Below are 20,058 nucleotides of genomic sequence, written 5' to 3'. Positions count from 1 at the left end.
TCCTCCTCTCTCACTTTTGGAAGAATTTTGTATGTACAAAGGCTGGAAAGTCTCATTGGGTAAATGGAATTAGTTCAGGAAAACGGTATTAAAATTGTAACCGGGTTAACTGAAGTGACGTTCTTCTAAGACCTCTTATGCATGAACCTTCTGTTTCTGAAACTGGACTTCCCAACATGGAGGCTGTGTGAATGTGTATGTGTGTAGATATGCCTACTCATGTGTGTATGCATGTATATCTACATATGTGCAGATATGCGTACACATCCGTGCATGTGTAGGTGTGCTTACATATATGCATATGCATATGTGTTTATATATGCGTGCGGTTATGTTTACATATATGTGAGTGTGTGTCTGTGGTTATTTTACATATGTGTGCATGTGTGCAGGTATGCTTACGTGTGTGTGTGTGTGTGTGTGTGTGAGAGAGAGAGAGAGAGAGAGAGAGAGAGAGAGATCTATTTCTCTGCCATGGTTTTGCAGACACTTTTATGAAGGAAGGGCCAATCCCAAGAGTGAATGAGGCTTGAGGGAAGGAAGGAGAGAGGAGAAAGAAAGGGAACATTCTAGGTTACGTCGATTCACAGTTGTAGCATTTCACTGAGGTGCGATTCTTCTTGGCTTAGTTCCCTACTTGAGGAGCCATTCATTTACTGGAGAGAAAGAAAAAACAAACCAACCATAATACCAAACAAGGCATAATTGGATTCATTTGTGTTAAGTTTGGGGCGCTTACTCTAAAAGGGAAGAGAGATTGTATTGTAAAAGCCTACTTACTTTTAGCGTATCCCAACTACCCTCCTCTACCTCCAGATCTGTGCTATGCAGTATGGCAGCCACTAGCCACAGGCACCAAAAACAAAACCCCAACCTGCTGTGGTCAAGTCGATTCCGACTCAGACAGTGTAGAAATGCTTAACAGGATTTCTGAGGCTGTAAATCTTTCTGGAAGTAGACTGCCTCATCTTTTTTCCTGTGGAGCGGCTGGTGGGTTTGAACTACTGACCTTGCAGTTATCAGCCCAATGTGTAACCCACCACACCATCAGAATTCCTCAGCACATGTTGTTGGTAAGTGCAGTCGAGTTGGTTTCAATTCATAGCAACCCTGTATAGGGTTTCCAAGAAGCAGCTGGTGAGTTTGAACCACAGACCTTGCGGTTCAAACCCACCTTGTGGTCCAGTACTTAGTGACCATAAACTTAAGTGAATAAAAAATAAAATTTACAATTTGGTTGCACTATTATGTTAGCTAAGAAGCTCTGGTAGAGTAGTGATTACAAGTCAGGCTGCTACTCAAAGTCAGCAGTTTGAAACTACCAGCCATTCTGTGGGGGGAAAATGAGGCTTTCTGCTCCCCAAAAGATTTACAGCCTCGGAAACCCTATGTAGCACACCCCCATTAGACTAGCTAGATTCCTGATATGGTGCTGCAGAATAATGTGCTGGACCCCAAGGTTAGTTTGAACCACAAGGTCAGCAGTTCAAACTCACCACCTGCTCTTTGGAAACCCTACACAGGGTCTCTATGGGTCGGAACTGATGGCGCTTAACAACAATTATACTAGCTACACTTGTAGTACTCAATACCTACTGTATTAGACATATACAGCCCTTTCATTCATTGCAGAAAGTTCCAGTGGAAACTTCTAGTTCACCCAGAGTAGGTGTTGTTTGTTGTTCAGTTCTGACCCATAGTGACCCTATATAGGATTTCCAAGGAGTGGCTGGTGAGTTTGAACCACCGAACCGACCATGCAGTCCAGGAGGTGTGAAAACTACAACCTGAGGCCCAAATCTAGTTTCCTGCTCATTTTTGTAAATAAAGTTTTATTGGGATGCAGCCACACTCACTAATTTACATAGTGCCTATGGCTATTCCACTTCTACAATGACAGAGAACAACAGAGACTGTTTTGCCTTGCAAAGCCACCCCAAACAGCTACTAGTAGCTGTTCCTTTTAAGGAAAACTTCAGTGACCCCTGTCTAGACTGAAAGTCTGTGTGGATCTTGTCTGTCTGCATCACCACTGTTTCCCCTTCCTCTTCTGAGACACGTTGTGTGCTGTGGAGTTGGTGCTGACTCACAGTGACCCTGTTATCAGTCCAGTGCTTATCCAGAGATGTAGTTGTTGTTGTTATGTGCCATGGAGTCAGTCCCGACTCATAGTGACCGTGTAACAGGGTTTCCGAGGCTGTAAATCTTTATGGGAGTAGAAAGCCGCATCTTTCTCTCATGGAACCACTGGTAGTTTTGAACTGCTGATCTTGCAGCCCGCAGCCTGATTCGTAACCACTACGCTACCAGAGCTCCTTCGTAGGTGCACAGTAAATATGTGTTGCATAAAGAGAAGGATCACTGAATGACATTGGATATTTATTTGCCTGGCAATTCTGGCTGAGGGAGCAGAGAACCTACAGTTTTGACATTCTTTAGTGTGTCTGAAGGAGGAAAAATAGGGGAAGTCGGTGAGGGAGCCCTGTGGCTTTGTAGGATAAACAATGGACTGCTAACCACAAGGTCTGCAGTTCGAGACCACCAGCTGCTCTGAAGCAGAAAGATGAAGTGTTCTGCTCCCTGCAAAGATTTACAGGCTTGGAAATCCTATAAAGGGTCACAATGAGTCGGAACCGACCGGATGGCACTTAACAAGGAGAGACCCAATGGGGGACCTTGGGGAAGTGGTGGTAGCTGTTTCTATGATAATAGCCTCTCCCCCCCCAACCCCCTCCACACACACACATTTGGGCAGCTCATGATTGCTACCAAGGCCTTCCCCATCTGGGCTCTCATTTGCAAATCACAATAAGCTATCAAGTAGATGGGGCCCACACCACCAGGTCCTGTAGAGTCAATTCCAAATCATGGGGACCCCAGTGTGCCAGAGCAGAACTGGGCTCCCCAGGGTTCCCAGGGGCTGATTTTTTTGGGAAGCAGATCACCCGGCCTTGGGTGGACTTGAACCTCCAGCCTTCTTGGTTTAGACTGTCGTACCCTGTGTGCCTGAAGGAGGAGCCAGGTCTACAGGAGTAATGACTTGGCTGGGTTGGCATGGTAACTTAGGGACAAAATGAGGCTGGAACTCAGGTGTCCTGACTCCTACTGTTCTGCCTCCATTTTTCTTCCTATGATGAGGGTTATGACAGTGACCGACAGGTATTATAAATCAGTGGCTAGTGTAGACCAGAGGGTTATTGTAGGTAGGAATTACCTTAATATTGTAGGTAGGAATTACCTTAAATGGCCTCTTTGGTAACTATAATAATCACTTCCAGGGACACAGAAGAGGACCAAGATACAATCACACACATTATATCACTGGATCCCAGTGTCTGGCACTCCCAAGTATCTATCTGGTCACCTTCTGAGGAGAAAAGGCCTCAACTTGCACACAACCTTAGATCTGTATGCACTAACTGTTGTTCTAGCAGATAACTTTGGGTAAATCAGCCTCTCCGGGTTCTTCTGTAAAATGGGTTTGAAAAGGGCTGTCTTGCCTGACTCAGCATGTCATTCAGAGCAGATCCAAGCAGGATCGAGCTGGGAGCTGAGCCCATTGCTCTCTGAGCCCCTGCACCCACCTCTATACTGAAGCTTTTGGGCTCGGTTGTTTGGACAGTCCTTCCCCTGTAAACTGAAGTTGATGTTGGTGCGGATGCAGCGGTTGTTGAGTGGCTGACCAGGCCTGAAGTTGTCACTCATGCTCAGGAAGATCTGAGATGGCTGGTTCTGGCTGAGCAGGCGTAAGGAATGCATCTGAGGAGAGAGGAGCAGCTGTGAAACCCACCCATGCTCTCAAACGCACTAGGGGATAAGTAAGACCACTTAGGTCATTGGCCAATCAACTGTGGGAATACCGGCTGACTAGGAAGGACACGTGAGCCTCTCAGAGCTCTCAGAGCTCAAGATGTGCTGAAGATCCACTCATGGCTCCAGGCACCAGTGGGCACTGTCTTGAGCTCACTGGTTCACACATGTGTATGGAAAAATGATTGATTCTTTTTCATCTTGAAATATGCTGTCAGAGAGGACATCAAAGTAGGTGTTCTCCAGGGTGTCCCCCCTTCTTCCTCTGGCACCCTGATTCAATAATTGCATGACTCCCACACTGGTGTTATCCAGACCATAGTAGCTGGACCAGGACACAGAGTTAAATTAAGTGACACCAATCCGGTTCCTCTTCTGTGAATTTGGAATCAGGACTAGTGGCTGGACTGTGAAGTTTGCTGACAGGTTCCACTGTGGAGCAGAGAGTCTGCAGCAGGAGACTAGAGTAAGCAAATGTGTATAGTAAGAGGAGGAGGAGAAAGAGAAAGGGCTTCTGGGTTTTTGATTCCCTTAAATTCCTGACACCTATTTTTAATCTATTCCATAAGATATCCTATTATCTCTTAAATAAACTCTCCAGGCTCCCCACATTTTTTAAAGCTGAAGCTATCTGGAGAAGATTATTGTTAATTGTAATTAAGAGGCACAATCAAAGAGATGGGATTCTGCTCATCTTTCCTTTGAGTTTGTGAAGACTCTCACAAACAGACAATGCCAGAGCTGGGTCTAGCTCATCGAATTGACCTCCTTCATATAGAAGAAGTGTATTCATTTCAGACCTAGGACTGCACAATGAACCATTAACAAAGTGGGAACCAGGAGCGGATTTCCAGTTTCCTTCCAGCTCTGTGAGATGCCCTGAAGATTGTGAAATGCTGCATATCATTTTGTAGACTGGCACGGATTAGCACCTGAAACAGTAATTCTCTTTAGCTTTTGAGGCCATCGTCCATTGTATGTGGCTGTCTGATGAACACTGCGTCACAGAGCACACGTTGAGAACTCACCATGCCGTCTTCTGTCACTCAGACAGGTGGGATGCTTCTACAGTTAGTTCATGTGAAACCTCCTAAGATGCTGGCTCTTTAAACACTGGCCACTCCACAAACCCAGCCCGTCTTCACATCCCCCTCCCCATTAGCTAAAGGACCACAGAGAAGCTCACCTGCATCCTGGTTATATAGACAGGTTTGTTCATTATTATCCAACTTGCTGTCTCATAGCAGGGTGGGATAGTCATCGACCCATCGTAAGTAATGAAACTAGAGGTTTCTGGATATAGTTCCTCTATATTAAGTCCCTGTAGTAAATAAGCATCATCTAGAGGAAAAAAATGAGAAAGACTTAAGAATAGGATTTCTGGAAAAGGAGCTGTTTTTTCTGATTGTGTACACACACGCACACACACATATCCATTATGGTTCCATAAACTTTTTGAAGCCCCCTTGTGTATTGATTCCAAAAGAGTCTACCTGTCAGGCACTTTAAACAGCAAAGGTCTATTCCAGGTTGACCGAGGGTATCCCTCCATGTCATTGTGGTCTGCACTCTGGACCCTTGTGAATCACAGTAAAGGAGGGAAAGTGAGCCTGGTGGCACACAGGTTGAGCTCTGAAAGGTCTCATCCCAGAGGAGGCACATGTCATTTCTGCTCCCATGGTCAGAGATGCTAGGGATCACAGTCCTCCTGAATGATGGTAGTACAACCTCCCAGAAGGGATATTTGAAATGTCAAGCCCTTGGTTATAGTCTTGTGAGACTTGGACCCACAAGGATTACATCACTGTGAAATATATAACTCAAGGCTCCAGAACCAGTTGAAAAGTTGCCTGATCATCATTCCTCATTAGAAACTACTATTAGAACACTCAGAAAATAGTTTAAAAAAACCAACACATCAGGCCAAATCCTACCGTGACTCAATAGTTAAGTTCAACAACGGATTTCAGTTTTTGTGGATCTCCTCTCTGTCACACCAAATAAAAACAGCAACAACAAACCAAACCCAGTGTTGTTCGACTTGCTTCTGACCCGTGGTGGCCCATGTGTTGCAGAGCAGAACGTCATTCTTGCCAGGTCTTTTTTCTTCAGCACCACTGGGTGAATTTGAGCCTTCAACCTTTTGGTTAATGATTGAGCACAAATTGTGCCACCCCGGGACCTTCCTAAAGCGCCCCCGAGAAGTAATGCCGGGGATGTGGCTGTGTGATGAGATGTTTCCATGACAGTCACAGTGCCCAGAGCACCCGCTGATGGGACAGTCCTCAGGAATCAGATCAGGTGTCAACACAGCAGACTGACTTTGCAAATTCATCACTTGGCTCTTTTTATTACGTCCCATATCTGACAAGGAACAAATCTCTACAATTCATAGACAACTCCAACTCCTCAACAAAAAGACAAAAAATCCAACTTAAAAACGGGCAAAGGAAAAAAAAAATGGGCAAAGGACTTGAACAGACAGGCCACCAAAGACAACATTAAGAGACGTTTACAGTCATTGGTAGTTGGTGGTGGTGATGTGCCGTGGAGTTGGTTCTGACTCATAGCGACTCTGTACAGGGTTTCTGAGGCTGTAAATCTTTACAGGAGCAGAAAGCCTCATATCTCTCCTGCAGAACAGATGGTAGTTTCGAACTGCTGATCTTGTGGTTCGCAGCCCGATTCGTAACCGTATTAGACATTATTATATTGTTAAATACTGTGGAGTTGGTTCCAACTCATAGAGACCCTCCACAGGGCTTCCAAGGCTGTAAATCTTTACAGGAGCAGAAAGCCTCATCTTTCTCCTGAGGAACAGCTGGTAGTCTCAAACTGCTGACCTTGAGATTAGCAGCCCAATTCATAACCCCTATGCTACTAGAGCTCCTAATTCCACCACTAGATGGGATATATTAGAGAAACAAGAGCCGTGGCACAACTGGATAAAAACACACCCATGTTCATTGCAGTCATATTCACAATAGCAAAAGACTGGAAACAACTAACATGCCCATTAGCAGATGACTGGATGAAACACCACACAATGGAATACTACGTAACATTAAAGAAAAAAGGAGTCCATGAAACATCTCACAACATGGATGAACTTGGAAGAACTATTCTGAGTGAAATAAGTCACAAAAGGGCACATACTGCATGAGAACACAATTTTAAAAAGCACAGAAAGAGTAATTCTTTGATGGTTATCAGGGTTGATCAAGGACAGAAAGGGAAATCAGTAACTAGACGGTGTGGTATTTAAGTGCTGTTGAGTTGGTTCCGACTCATAGTGATTCTGTATAGGGTTTCTGAGGAACGACTGGAGGGTTTGAACCGCCTATTTTGTGGTTAACAATCCAGTACTTAATCCTACAGTGCCATTAACTTAGGTGAAGGGCAAGGCAACATTCAGTACGGGGAGGGGAGAAGGGAAGACACTGGGAGAAACCCAAGAGTTAAAGGCAACAGAGGTAAACACAACACTGCAATCACAGTAGTAATAATCTAAGAGGGGTTACATAGATAGACACTCAAACTAACGGGCGGGAAGGTGAATGGACTACACCCATGAACATACATTGCTTTGACAGAAGATATTTCTACAGGTTATGAGGAAAAGGAAATTTAAAGATAATAGATTTCTCCACTAGCTTTCTAAAGCCACATCGTATTTGAAGTCTCAATAATCTTTAATGTAATATATCTGAATGCAATGAATTAAGTGGGCTCAATGTTGGCTGATGTGCTTAGTAGATCAGCTGGATTGGGGTAATTGGGCTGTTTAGTTTATTCATGGATATATTTGTAGTGCATGTCCATAGAACACACAGGGGGGCAAAGTTATGCAAACTTCTTAGTCATAAACACCTTGAGGGAATGAGTCGTTGGGGGGAGGGGGGTTCAGGACCATAGTCTCAGAGGTCAAGTAACATAACATAGTCTAGAAAGGCAATGTTTTCATCTTTCTTTGGTGAGTAGCAACTGAGGTCTAAAAGCTTGTGATTGGCCATCTAAGATGTGACTATTGGTCTCGCCCCACTTCTCACAGAGAGTGAAGAAAATTAGAGATGCCTTTCCTCGGATCACGTGAACCCCGGCTTTCATGACCCTGAGTTCAGAAGAGCTAGATGGTACCTGGCTACCAGTGGACTGCTCTGAACAGAACCACGGTAGGAGGTCTGGGATGGAGTTTGAGAAAAAAGTGAAGTAAAACTCAAAATTATAAATAAGACCAGGCTTACTGATTTGACAGATTGCTAGACTCCCCGAGACTATGGCCCTTAGATACTCTTCAAGCTCAGAGGGAACTAATTTCCGTGGCTCAACTTTTGGCCAATGATACACAGGCCTTCAAGGCCAACAATGATACCAATCAACCACACGAGATCAAGAGGGCAGCGTTTGCCTGGCGATAAAACTCAGAAGGCAGGAAGGTCCTAGTCAAAGTGGGAGAACAATGTAGAATGAAATTCAGAATCACAAAACTTACGACCTACTGGTCTGAGGGAGACTGTGGACCCCCCGAGACTATGGTTCTTAGACATCCTTACCACTGGGAACTGAACCTACTCCCGAAGGTTACCTTTCACTCAAACAATAGACAGACCTATAAATAATAATTCTTGTGAGAAGTATGTTATTCACAACAGTTACATGATACCGAAAGGGCAGCATTTGCCCAAAACCAAAGTTTAAAAGGTAGGAAGGGTTAGGAAAGATGGGCGAATGCTAATGGAGACCCAAGGAGGAAGTGGGAAGAATGTTGTGATAGCAACTAATGTCATGAAACAAAATGTGTATAAATTGTGGAATGGGAAATTCATGTGCTCTGTAAACTTTCACCCAAACCACAATAAAATTATAGATTAAAAAAAAAAGACTTCAAGGAATATTTTTGGTTTAAGGTTTAAAATTGATCTCAGAGTAAACAATTTAAGAGGTTCTTCCAATCTTCATGACTCCAGAAAGTCTGGATCCCATGAGACTTTGGAATTCTGTTCTATAATCCCCCTCTTTTGACCAGTGTTCTTTTAAAGACTCTTTGATCAAAACACTCAAAGTAACAGGGATCCAGCCAGTTTTTCTGGTCTCAGGGCAAATGAGGCAGTTGTTCGTGGAGGTAATTGGCCATAAATTCAATATCCACCTTCTATTTCTGACTGTGATTCTTCCTCTGTTGTTCCAGGCATGACTTACAGACTTTTGGACTACTGGTGGGTATGAATCACTAACCTGCTGTTAGCCATGATTATTCGTACACAGTGCTTGTCCTAGAGCACCGTACCAGGAGTCCCAGAATATACAGACACGATGATGCCTACTACCACCACCACCATTGGTACTAAATGAGTGGGAAAAAATTGACTGCAGCTAGGAGGTAGACAGTGATACATGTCTGGAGTGGGTACTGAGAGGTTGTCAGTTCTGCCTGGAGGTGAGACTCAGGATTAATCAAGGCACTGACATGAACTACATCTCGAGCACAGAAAGTCTTATGTAACCAACAGGAGAGGAGGAGGTCAAGGGCAGTCATGTTAGAGAAAGAGCAGACTGGGGAACAGCTAGAGTGTGGGTGACATGCAGGGGAGGAGTCAGCACAGGCCACAGCCCAATGATCCCCTCTGTACGGTTGGCAGCTGGGGCTTCATGCTGTAGGCCACGGCGGAGCCACTGAAGGTGCTAAGCAGGACAGCAGCATGATCAGGTTTACACTTAATGAGGCTTGCACTTCTGGTGGTTTGGCCTGGAGATTAACATAGCGAATGAGAGAAGGAAGCATTCTGCACATTTTTATTAAAGGTCAATGTAATTTGTTTAACCAAGCTTGCACATCGAGCATATTGGGTACTCTAGCATGCTGCTATTATTGTATTTTATTTTATTCAGGGTGGTGGGGAGGAGGAACGGAAGGAGGTAGTAGAATGAGGGCAATCCAGGTATGACTGGAGTAGAGAAAAAGAGCATTTATGTATCTCTGAAACTATACCCTGCCTCTGTGTTGCATTCATATCTGTCGTTGCCAAAAAACGTTTCCCATTCTGTGGGCTCCCTCTTTACTCTTTTGGTGAAATCTTTTGAGGTGCATTAATTTCTAATTTTTAGTATGTTCCAGTCATGTGTTATGTCTTCTGTTTGTGTGATTTTTGCAATGTTTGATAGTCTATGTGTGCCCTGTATTTGTTGTTGGACCCATAGCAACCCTGTATAGGGTTTCTGAGGAGCAGCTGGTGAGCTTGAACCACTGACCTTGCAGTTCAAATGACTTTGCAGTCTGGCGCATTAACCCACAGTGCTATGTCAGGACTCTGCCCTGTATTGTTGTTGTTGTTAAGTGCCATCGAGTCAGTTCCGACCATAGTGATCCTGTATAGGGTTTCCAAGGAGCAACTGGTAAGCTTGATCCACCAACCTTGCAGTTCAAACCAACTTTGCAGTCTAGCGCATTAACCCACAGCGCCACACCAGGACTCCGTGCCCTGTTATTAGAGCCCTTAAATTTGTCCCTATTTATATATCAAGGACCTTTATAGTTTTGGGAATTACCTTTAGGACTTTAATCCATGTTGACTTCGTTTTTGTATATGGTGTGAGATATGGGTCTTGTTGCATTCTTGTGCATATCGATTTCCAGTTTTGCCAGCATCTATCTCTTCCCCATTCAATTGTATTTTGTCAAAGATGACTTGGCTGTATGTGGATGGATTAACTTCTAGGTTCTCAATTCTGTTCCTCTGATCTATGTATCTTCCATTTGACTACTGTAGCCATGTAGCACATTTTCAAATCAAGGACTGAGAGGTCTCCAACTCTGATCTTCATAAGCAGTGTTTTGCTTATCCAAGCACTCTTCCCCTTCCATATATAAAGTTTGTAATAGTTTTTTTTCTGTCTCTTTAAAGAATGCTGTTGGAATGCATTCACACCTGAAGAGTGGGGTGAGGTAGGGGCAGGCTAGGAGAAGAGGCAAAGGCTGTGTTCATGCATTGATCTCAGATAGTAAGGCGTGTCTCCAGAACACTACAGTGCCGATGCCCCCAGACTCCACACACTGTGGTCCAGCGAGGACGGTCCTCTGCTCACTTCTCTGGCTAGATGCAACCGTCACTTGAGACTGTGGGCAAGGCCCACCCTTTGTGCACCTCATTTGTCATTTTATTCTCTCCATGAACCTTATTAATACCTCTCCTATACTCTTTGCGTTTTTATTCTCTCAAGCTACAGAACTCAGGAAGCCATGATCGTGGAGAGTGTGCGGTGTGGACTTAGGTGCTCACTGTCTGTATGACCTCACACATGCAGGTAATCATCTGAGCCTCCGTTTCTACACTTGCAACATGCAGGTGGCGGAGTACCTGCCTCACAGGGTCATTTGGGGAACACATTAGAGTACAGCCATGCGCTGGTAAGAATGCACTCCTCCCTGCCTGGAATGTCCTTGCCCACTGCCAAGGCAAGAGAAGATTACCCACCTCCCCTGGATAACTGCTCCTTGTCCTCCCTGAGGAGTCCCAGCTAGGTTCAGTGCCCTTCGCGGTGCTCCGTTCCCTCCTCATTCACATAGTCATCGAATGAGCTTGAAAATAATGATTGAGTGATTTGCTTTTCAGGGAAAGGTTTGCATCTTTTATTTCTGAATCTCCAAGCCCCAGTATGGGTCCACCAAAGTGGATGCTCAATAAATATTGTTTGACTAAATGGAGTCCTGGCGTGGTGCTGTAGGAGAAGTACTGAACTGCAAATGACAAGGTTGGTGGTTCAAACTTAGTCACTCCTTCCTCAAAAACCTATACAGGGTTGCTAAGAGTCAGATCGGACTGACCAGCACTCAATAACACAGCAACAAAGGAATGTAAGGAGTCCTGGTGAGGCTGTGGGTTAGGCACCGGGCTGCTAAACTGCAAGGCTGATAGTTCAAAACCACCAGCCTCTCTGCAAGAGACAGATGAGATGAGGCTGTCTATTCTCAAAGATTCACAAAATAGAAACCTACGGGGCAGTTTTTCTCTGTGATGTGGAGTCAGTTCTGATTCATAGTGACCCTGCACAGGGTTTCCAAGACTGTGAATGTTTACAGGAACAGAAAGTCTCATCTTTCTCCCAAGGAACTGCTGGTAGTTTCAAAGTGCTAACTTTGAGGTTAGCGGCCAGACTTGTAACCACTATGCTAAGAGTTGGAATTGACTCAAAGACTGTGGTTAAAATGAATGTAATAGTTTCTGCAACAGCGCCATCTGTTGGAGGGGAAACATCTGCTGTCAGATAATATGAAACCAAATCTTTGAGGCTCCGGTCCATGCAACTAACTTCAGTACGTATGCTGTCTGCCACCCTTTCACCTCCCACCAATATGGAACACAACCAAGATACTGGGGTGAAACTTTGGACCCCTGAATTCTTCTCTAGATGGCATTACCATGTTTCCACCCCCAACATGCCTGCACCCCATGTTGACACTGTAGAAACTGGTGTACGGGTAACGCGAAGGTTTAAGCTCGTGAGTCACCGTCATCTCAAAAGCCACCGTTAAATCCCTGTTCTGTCTTTTCTCTTTGAGAACAGGCTACCTTTTCACATCTTTTCTCCCTACGGAGGTTTGATGGTGTATTTAGTAGGATGAAGACCGTGGGACCAAAGAAAAGAACATGGGTCAAAGAAGTAGCGTTCAGCCCCAGTCTCAAGGCAACCAGGAAACAATGGCTTTGTGTGAGGGGACGCCATCATCTGGGAGTTGTCGAGAGAAGAAGCCTGGGGACTCACACACTGGAAGCGGTCCCGATCTTAAAACACTCACCTCCATGCCCTTCGTGAGGACAGCAGATATCTATAGGAGGTCAGAGTTATTTGTAAACACAGAGAAACAAATTTGGGGTGGCACTCAGAGGACAGTGGGGTGATATGTATACCTCTGCCTGCTTCAAGGATATTTACCGAGAGGAAAGTGATGGCAGAGGTTTGAATAAGTTTTCATAAACATTATTTATATAGAGGTTCTATCAATATATCAGTCTATCAGTCTGTCTATCAATCTGTCTGTCTGCCTGCCTTCCTGCCTACCTATGTATGTCTATTTATCTGTCTGTCTGCCTGTCTATCCATTTATCAGTCCATCTGTCTATCTGTCTGCCGCCCATCTGTCTATCCATCTACCTATCTATATCAATCTGCCCATCCATCCATCTGCTCACCCACCTACCCACCTACTCATCTACCCACACACCCACCCATACACTTATCTTATGAAGACATAGCTTACTTAAGACTAAGCCTTGGACTTTAAGTCAGAGTCTTAATTTTGGCTTTGCTGGAAGTTATCACTTGTCCCTTGTCCCTTTCTGAGTAAGCTGCCTAACCCCTCACTTGGGGAGCACTGGACTGTTCTAGATAACTGTTAAATCCCCGTCAGGTAAACAATTCCATGGATCCCAAATCTCTTTTGACATAAACACGTCTAACTTATTGCCATCCAATTGGGATGTCAGCAGCTCATGGTGAACCCTATGTGTTAGAGAACAGAACTGTTACCTAGTGGTGCTTTGGATTAAGTGTTGGTCTAAGTTCAAACCCACCAGCTGCTCTGAGGGAGAAAGACAAGGCTGTCTGCTTCTGTAAAGACTTACGGTCTCACAAACACGAAGGGGCAGTTCTCCTCTGTCCTATCGGGCTTACTGTGAGTTGGAATGGACTCAGAGACAGAGGTGGTGATGTGCCGTGGAGTTGGTTCTTTATGGGACCAGAAAGCCTCATCTTTCTCCCATGGAACAGCCTGCTGTGAGTTGGAATTGACTTGCTGGCAGTGAGCTTATATATTTTTAAAAATAGGGCTGTCTTGGTTATAATCTTTATGAAAATACTTCACTAGGCTGGGTGGGTTCGAAACATCAACCTTTCAGTTAACAGTCAAGTGTGAACAATCCCTACCAACCAGGGACCTAAACAAGCCTGCATAACCACATTGATCATAGATAAATCTAATTTTTGGTATGATGCTGTTGTAATTTTTTAAGTGTTGACTATATCTTTATAGTACAGGAAGATCCCTTGGATAGCCAAAACATGCAGAATATATATGCCTCATTTATAGCATGATTTCATTGTTTCAAATGATGATAGATGTTGACAGCTGTAACTTTAATTTTATGAAATATTTTCGGTAAATCTGTGATTCATCTTAAGCTGAGTTTTTAGTCATGAATACAACCCTCAAATTGATCTTTGTTTCCCCCACTCTGTCTCTTAGAGAGAAGCACAGTCTAATGAAATGCCTAGAACAGCATTGTGGGGGATCCTTCCCTTAGCCTACACTGTAATGACAGTTTCTATGAAATGCATTATGCTTGCTTATGTGGATCGCTGATGAGATTTCACATCCTGCTCATGAAGTTCCCATTCCAAGAGAGAGAAAACAGGTATGTGGGTCCAGAGATCAATATTGGACTTGCTTCTGATCAATATGGCGCCATTTGGCAATGTTCTTATATGGAATGACATTTCCTCTTGTAATCCAAGGTAAATTCAACAGAAATAGGGGGGAAAAGCAATTATGAAAGAATAAAGTAACATGATTTTTTGTTCTACACAAATGATAAATGAAGTGACTCAGAGAATTGGATTTGTGGAGCTAGGCTGCTCCTTTTCTCGCCGACTTGAGTTACTACTTAGATTGTAACAGGGGAAGTGGTGTGCTGCATTTTGCATTCTGTGAAAACATTTCCAAAGCCATTCCTTTGAAATGAAAGTACAAGTTCAATTAAGCATAGAAAAAGGCACTGGGAGCAATATGCTTAAACTCCTGGTGCTATTTCATCACATTTAACACTGTGTCCCTCCGAGGAACCAGCACACAGAACAATTCCCAAGGAACTGAGCAGGGTAAGGCAGTTACAAGTTGGTCTTGTTTGCCTATGCATTTGTCTTTCAGCCAGGCATCTAAAGCAAAGTTATAAACAGGCAAGGCAAAAGAAGATGTTTTACGGGGCTCTTGTGTGTTGAAACACCATGTCAAAAGCCCTCCACCAAGGGCCTTCAGCTGTATGCCTTTGTTTCCTTGGAGGAAGTACATATTAAGACAATTGTTATTGTTACGTGCTGCTGAGTTGGTTCTGATTCATAGCGGTCCTGTATAGGGTTACCGAGGAGTAACTGGTGGGTTGAACTGCTGGCCTTGTGGCTTGCAGTCCAGTGCTGATCCTACAGTGTCACATCAGGACCTTTAAAACTGTGGAATCTGTGATCGTTTGCATAGTTATTGGACTGAAGTCTGCCATTGTGTTTGGGTGGTGGTGGTTATGTGCTGTGGAGTTGGTTCTGACTCATAGCGACCCTGTACAGGGTTTCCGAGGCTGTTAATCTTTACGGGAGCAGAAAGCCTCATCTTTCTCCCATGGAGCAGCTGGTAGATTCAAACTGCTGACCTCATGGCTAGCAGCCCAACTCATAACCCACTATGTTCCCAGAACTTACGAGCAGTTTGCATGAAGTCGATTTCAACTCATGGCAGGCCCCTGTGTGTCAAGCTAGAACTGTGAGCCATAGTGTTTTAATGAGTGCTGTTTTTGGAATAAATTGCCAGATTTTGTCTGAGATGCCTCTGAGTGGTCTTGAACCTCTAGCCTTTTGGTTAGCAGCTAGGCACATTAACCATTTGTATCACCCAGGGACTCTATGAAATGAATAATAATTTTAAAAAACCCAAAAAGTGTTGCTGTCAAGTCAATTCTGACTCACAACAACCCCGTGTATGACAGAATAGAATTGCTCTGTATTGTTTTCATTGATAGAAGCAGATTAGTAGATCTTTCTTCTGTAGCACTGCTGGGTGGGTGAGTTAGAACCACTAACCTTTAGGTTAGAAGCAAATAGCAAGTGCCACCAAAGGCCATTCCATGAAGTGAATGTGGTTTTGTGTGCTAGAAAGTTGATTCTACCCCATAGGACAGAGTAGAACTGCCACACACGGCTTCTTAAACTCTTTACTGGAGCAGATTATTAGGTCTTTTCTCCCGAGGAGCCACTGGGCGAATTTAGACCACTGACCTTCCAGTTGCAATGAGCACTTGGCTCACTGAGTCGCTTCTGACTCGTAGGAAGGTACGGGGTTTCCGAGCAGTGGCTGGTGAATTTGAACCTGCAACCTTGCGGTTCAAACCAACCTTGCAGTGGAGTGCTTATCCTACAGTGCCACACCAGGGCACATGAAATAGCAGGACAATGAGGTTACCTAAATGATATCTGTCCTAGGGCAATGGCAGGGAGTGTTCATTTATATGCAACTCCTGCTCCCTCTTAGCCATTTAAGAAGGCTCTTTGCACCCGACTAGTCACTAATTCCACCATTTGAAAATACCATAAAATCTCTGTTAAAAAAAAGAATGTCCTTTGGAGAGAAATATGAACTTAATGAAATCAGGTGGGTACTCAAAAGAGAAGAATGTTACCTTTTATAAATTAGGCTCCTCTATCTGTGAATTAATTAACACAAGAAATTCGGAGGACTACTGGCACTATTCCAATACAATATGTTAAAAAGAATTTTTTTTTGAGGGGCCTGTAAATTACCAATATCTCCTCCAGAAAATCCATTCATAAAATCCTTTTTTTAATGTCAGGATTTCAGTCTGGAGTCTCAATCGGTTGCAGGGAAATATAATTTTAATAAAATGGATTTTCTTTGGAAGACTTTGAAAATTCAGCCTGAAGTGACGCGTCCCAGTTACTGAGAGTGTTTTCTCAGCTTTACTCTTAGATGGAGGAAACCCATGATTCCATAGGAAGGAGCAGACTGAGGCCCTTTCCTTTTGTGCATGATGCACACACAGAAGTGTTTCACTGGAAACAGGAGAACTCTGTTGCCTGTGCCCTGCATTGCATTCACTGCCATCAGAATTTTTATTGGTACCACAGTGACCTGCCTTCCAATCTCACCACCTTGTACCTGAAGATGATTACTGACCTCCTCTCCACACATTAACCAAAGACTAGCACAGTTATTGTGCAGTTGACTCTGGCTTATAATGACCTCATGTGTGGCAGAGTTAGAACTAGGCTCCACAGGGTTTTCAGTGGCTGATTTTTCAGAAGTTGATTGCCAGGTCCTTTCTTCTGAAGCACCCCTGGGTAGCTGAACAGCCAGCTTTATGGTTAGCAGGCAAACACATTAACCAAGTGTACCACCCATATTTATGTTTAATTAGGATGCAGAGAAGGCACACCTAGTTTAAACTAGTCCTTGTCCGGGCACTTGGCTCATTACTTTATAGAATCCTCACTCCAGCCCTCTCAATATCCTTTTTATAGACGAGGCTATTATATCTCAGAGATGGTAAGAAACTTGCATGAAGTCACACAGCAAAGGAAGTGGTAGAGACCCGGGTAAGCCTGCTTAGTTCCAAGTCTCTTGACTAAAGCACTGTGCCTCCCAGGAGTATGATGGTCTTCACAAGCTTGGTGTCTGGGCTCCAAAACCCTCTTGATGAGATTCTCCTTTCTTCCTTTTTTTGGGGGGTATTTGGGTGAGGTGTTTCTTGGCATTGTTTTCCTGAATTCTCTCAAAAGAATGATTCTGCACATCTCCTTTTTTTTCCTGGTCACCCCATCCTACAAACCAACGAAATGGACTGTGTCCCTACTAGCTGCCCTTTTCTGGTGATCTCACTTCTGCCTTCATGCTTGCCCTGCCCTGTATGAAGCTTACAGATGAGACAAGCACCCAGGAGCCCCTTCCAGTGTGCGATGCTTCAGTCTCTTTACAAGTGATTTGCTGTCCTACGTCATGGGGATCTGAGCAGCTCATTCAACAGGGAGGAAATACTCTGCTTCTCTTCTCTATTTATTGTCACTCCCATGATTCCCCCCGGTTTAAATACCATCTGCATGCTGACAATTTCCACATGTCTATCTTTAGACTTCCCTACTGAAATCCACTCATATCCAACTGCCTCCTCAACACCTAAGGAGCTCTGGTAGCATAGTGGTTATGAGTTGAGCTGCTAATCTCATGGTCAGCAGTTTGAAACTACCAGTGGTTCGGCAGGAGAAAGATGAGGCTTTTGTGCTCCTGTAAAGATTTGCAGCCTTGGAAACCCTGTGCAGGGTCGCTATGGGTCGGAACCGACTCCACGGCAATTAACAACAATAATAACAATGATGGTTATCCTTGATCACACTACAAAAAAATGTAAACTTTCTCCCTTGATTTCTATCCTTGATTCCTGTAGCTCTTCCCCACCTTCTTCCCCCTGTAGCACTTACTACCTTTAAACATAATATTGTTGTTGTTGTTATGCGCCGTGGAGAAGGTTCCGACTCTTAGCGACCCTGTACAGGGTTTCCGAGGCTGTAAATTTTTACTGGAGCAGAAAACCACATCTTTCTCCTTTCGAACTACTGACTTTGCAGTTCTCAGCCCTATTTGTAACCACTATGCTACCAGAGCTCCTTAAACATAATATATTTTACTATTTATTATGTTTATTGACTATTGTATTGCTCCATATTAGAATACAAGGTCCCCAAGACAGACATTTTCATTGATATGTCCCAAACATGTAGAATACTAACTAGCACTAGTTAGCTGCTTGAGAAACAGCTGTTGGAGATGCTGAATGAATGAAATAAAGAGGCTAGTGTAGACCTGAGACCAGGCAGAGGAGAATAATCCTTCCTATGTTGGGCCACTGAGGTGCTGCAGAGCCCACGTGGAAGTGAGGGAGTGGGGTGGGGAGAGGGTATTTATGGAAGTGTGGAAGGAAATTCACTATGAGGTCCATGAACCCAGCCCAGTCATGGTCAGTGGCATCACAGAGTCATCTCCCAACTTCCACCCTGCTCTCTACAACCTAGTCTCCACCTAGAAATCCGAGGAAGTCTTTTGTTAGGAGAGGATTCTCTGTTCCAAGTCTTACACGGGCTTCTCATGACAGTGGCCTACCAGGGGAAGACTGATGGGGAAGACCGAACCCATCTAGACTCAATGTCTGCACCTTCTCTTGTTATTATGTGTGCCTAACAGCAGTGCCTCGGGGTCCCTCTGAATGACGCTGATTTCTACTAGAGGTCCCATGCCAAGGGACAGACAGGAGTTGCAGTAGGCTGGGATGAACCTGAACTGTCACAATGCCCACAAGTTCCATGGCATTTCCCACTGAACTGAAGTTGGAATCCTGGGGAAATGATGCAGACATCTGTGAAAGCAGCAGCATGACAATCTGAAGAGCCCAGAGCTTAGCTTCCCCTGCTCCTTAGGGAGGACACGTGATGGGGAGAAAAGGGCAGAGGAAGGGCAAGGGGGGACCTGTGTTGAAGTTCTTGCTCTCCACTATGGGACAGTAATTATTGTTCAGAAAATGTTTGCTCCTTCCCCCCATCATGGGAGGATTTTGATGTTTGGTACAGGATTCACTTTGGCCAGTGGAAAGTGGAGGGAGGTGTGTCTTTCGAGCCTCGAATGATTCCATAAATGACCTCAAAGGATTCTGACCTACTCCTGATCCCAGAAAAATGAGTCGTGTGGAGCCGAGCTGCCCCAGTTAACCTGTAGTTCGGCGCCTCCCCAGCCAACTCACAGATGTAGCAGTGAGATACTAGTGTTCACTGTTGAATGCTTGCTTCTTATGCAGAAATCAATGACGTATACAGTCACCTACTGGATGCATGTCCTTGGTCGAACGACTTCACTTCCTGGAGCCTTGCTTTTTCATCTGTGACCCAGGGATGACAACGGATCAACTTGGTGAGCACTAGAAAAGGTTCTGCATGTAAATCACATAGCACAGAGCCCAGGGGTGGGTGGTGTCCAGTTAGTGTCTCTCACGGTCCTAAAGCATGTTGTTATGCATCTACGTGAGATGTGAGCAAGGCCCATAAAGCTACGTTGTGGTGTAATGCTGATAGCAGCAATCCAAGGGGCTAGCTGTCAGGGTGAGGTGGGGTGGTCTCAGGTGGACTGGTGGGAGGAGAGTGTCTTCTTTCAATCTTTCTTAGAAGAATGGAAGCAGGTTGTCCTGAGAGGTACCCCGGAGCAGTTGGCATTGTTGTCAGCTCAACCTGAATTTGTGATCTGACGCCAATATATCCTGCTGCCTCCTCTAGAGCTCTGGTGAGACTTTCAGCTTCATGGTTCCCACCCCATGGCTGGATCCTCCGGAATGACGCCCCTGCTTACCACTAGCCAATCTTCCATGCACAGGGGCTGCCTTGGAAAGTTTAGCTGAAGGGATCAGTGCTGTGGGTTTCCTGCAAAGCAAATCA

At 44.5% G+C, this 20,058-nt stretch overlaps 1 protein-coding gene across 1 annotated transcript in view; it reads right to left on the bottom strand.

The window, feature by feature from the left end:
• Window positions 1–633: 633 nt before the first annotated feature.
• Window positions 634–20,058, bottom strand: part of CA10 (carbonic anhydrase X) — a 683,978-nt gene continuing 664,553 nt past the window's right edge. The window contains exons 8-10 of the mRNA XM_006832414.1: window positions 4,997–5,151; window positions 3,585–3,759; window positions 634–656 (exon numbers count right to left, since the gene is read on the bottom strand). Coding sequence (XP_006832477.1) covers window positions 634–656; window positions 3,585–3,759; window positions 4,997–5,151 — 353 coding nt within the window. The remainder of the gene's footprint in view (window positions 657–3,584; window positions 3,760–4,996; window positions 5,152–20,058) is intronic.

Source organism: Chrysochloris asiatica, unplaced genomic scaffold (genome assembly GCF_000296735.1).
Source record: "Chrysochloris asiatica unplaced genomic scaffold, ChrAsi1.0 scaffold00007, whole genome shotgun sequence".
NCBI lineage: Eukaryota > Metazoa > Chordata > Mammalia > Afrosoricida > Chrysochloridae > Chrysochloris > Chrysochloris asiatica.
This window is presented reverse-complemented; position numbering and strand designations above follow the sequence as displayed.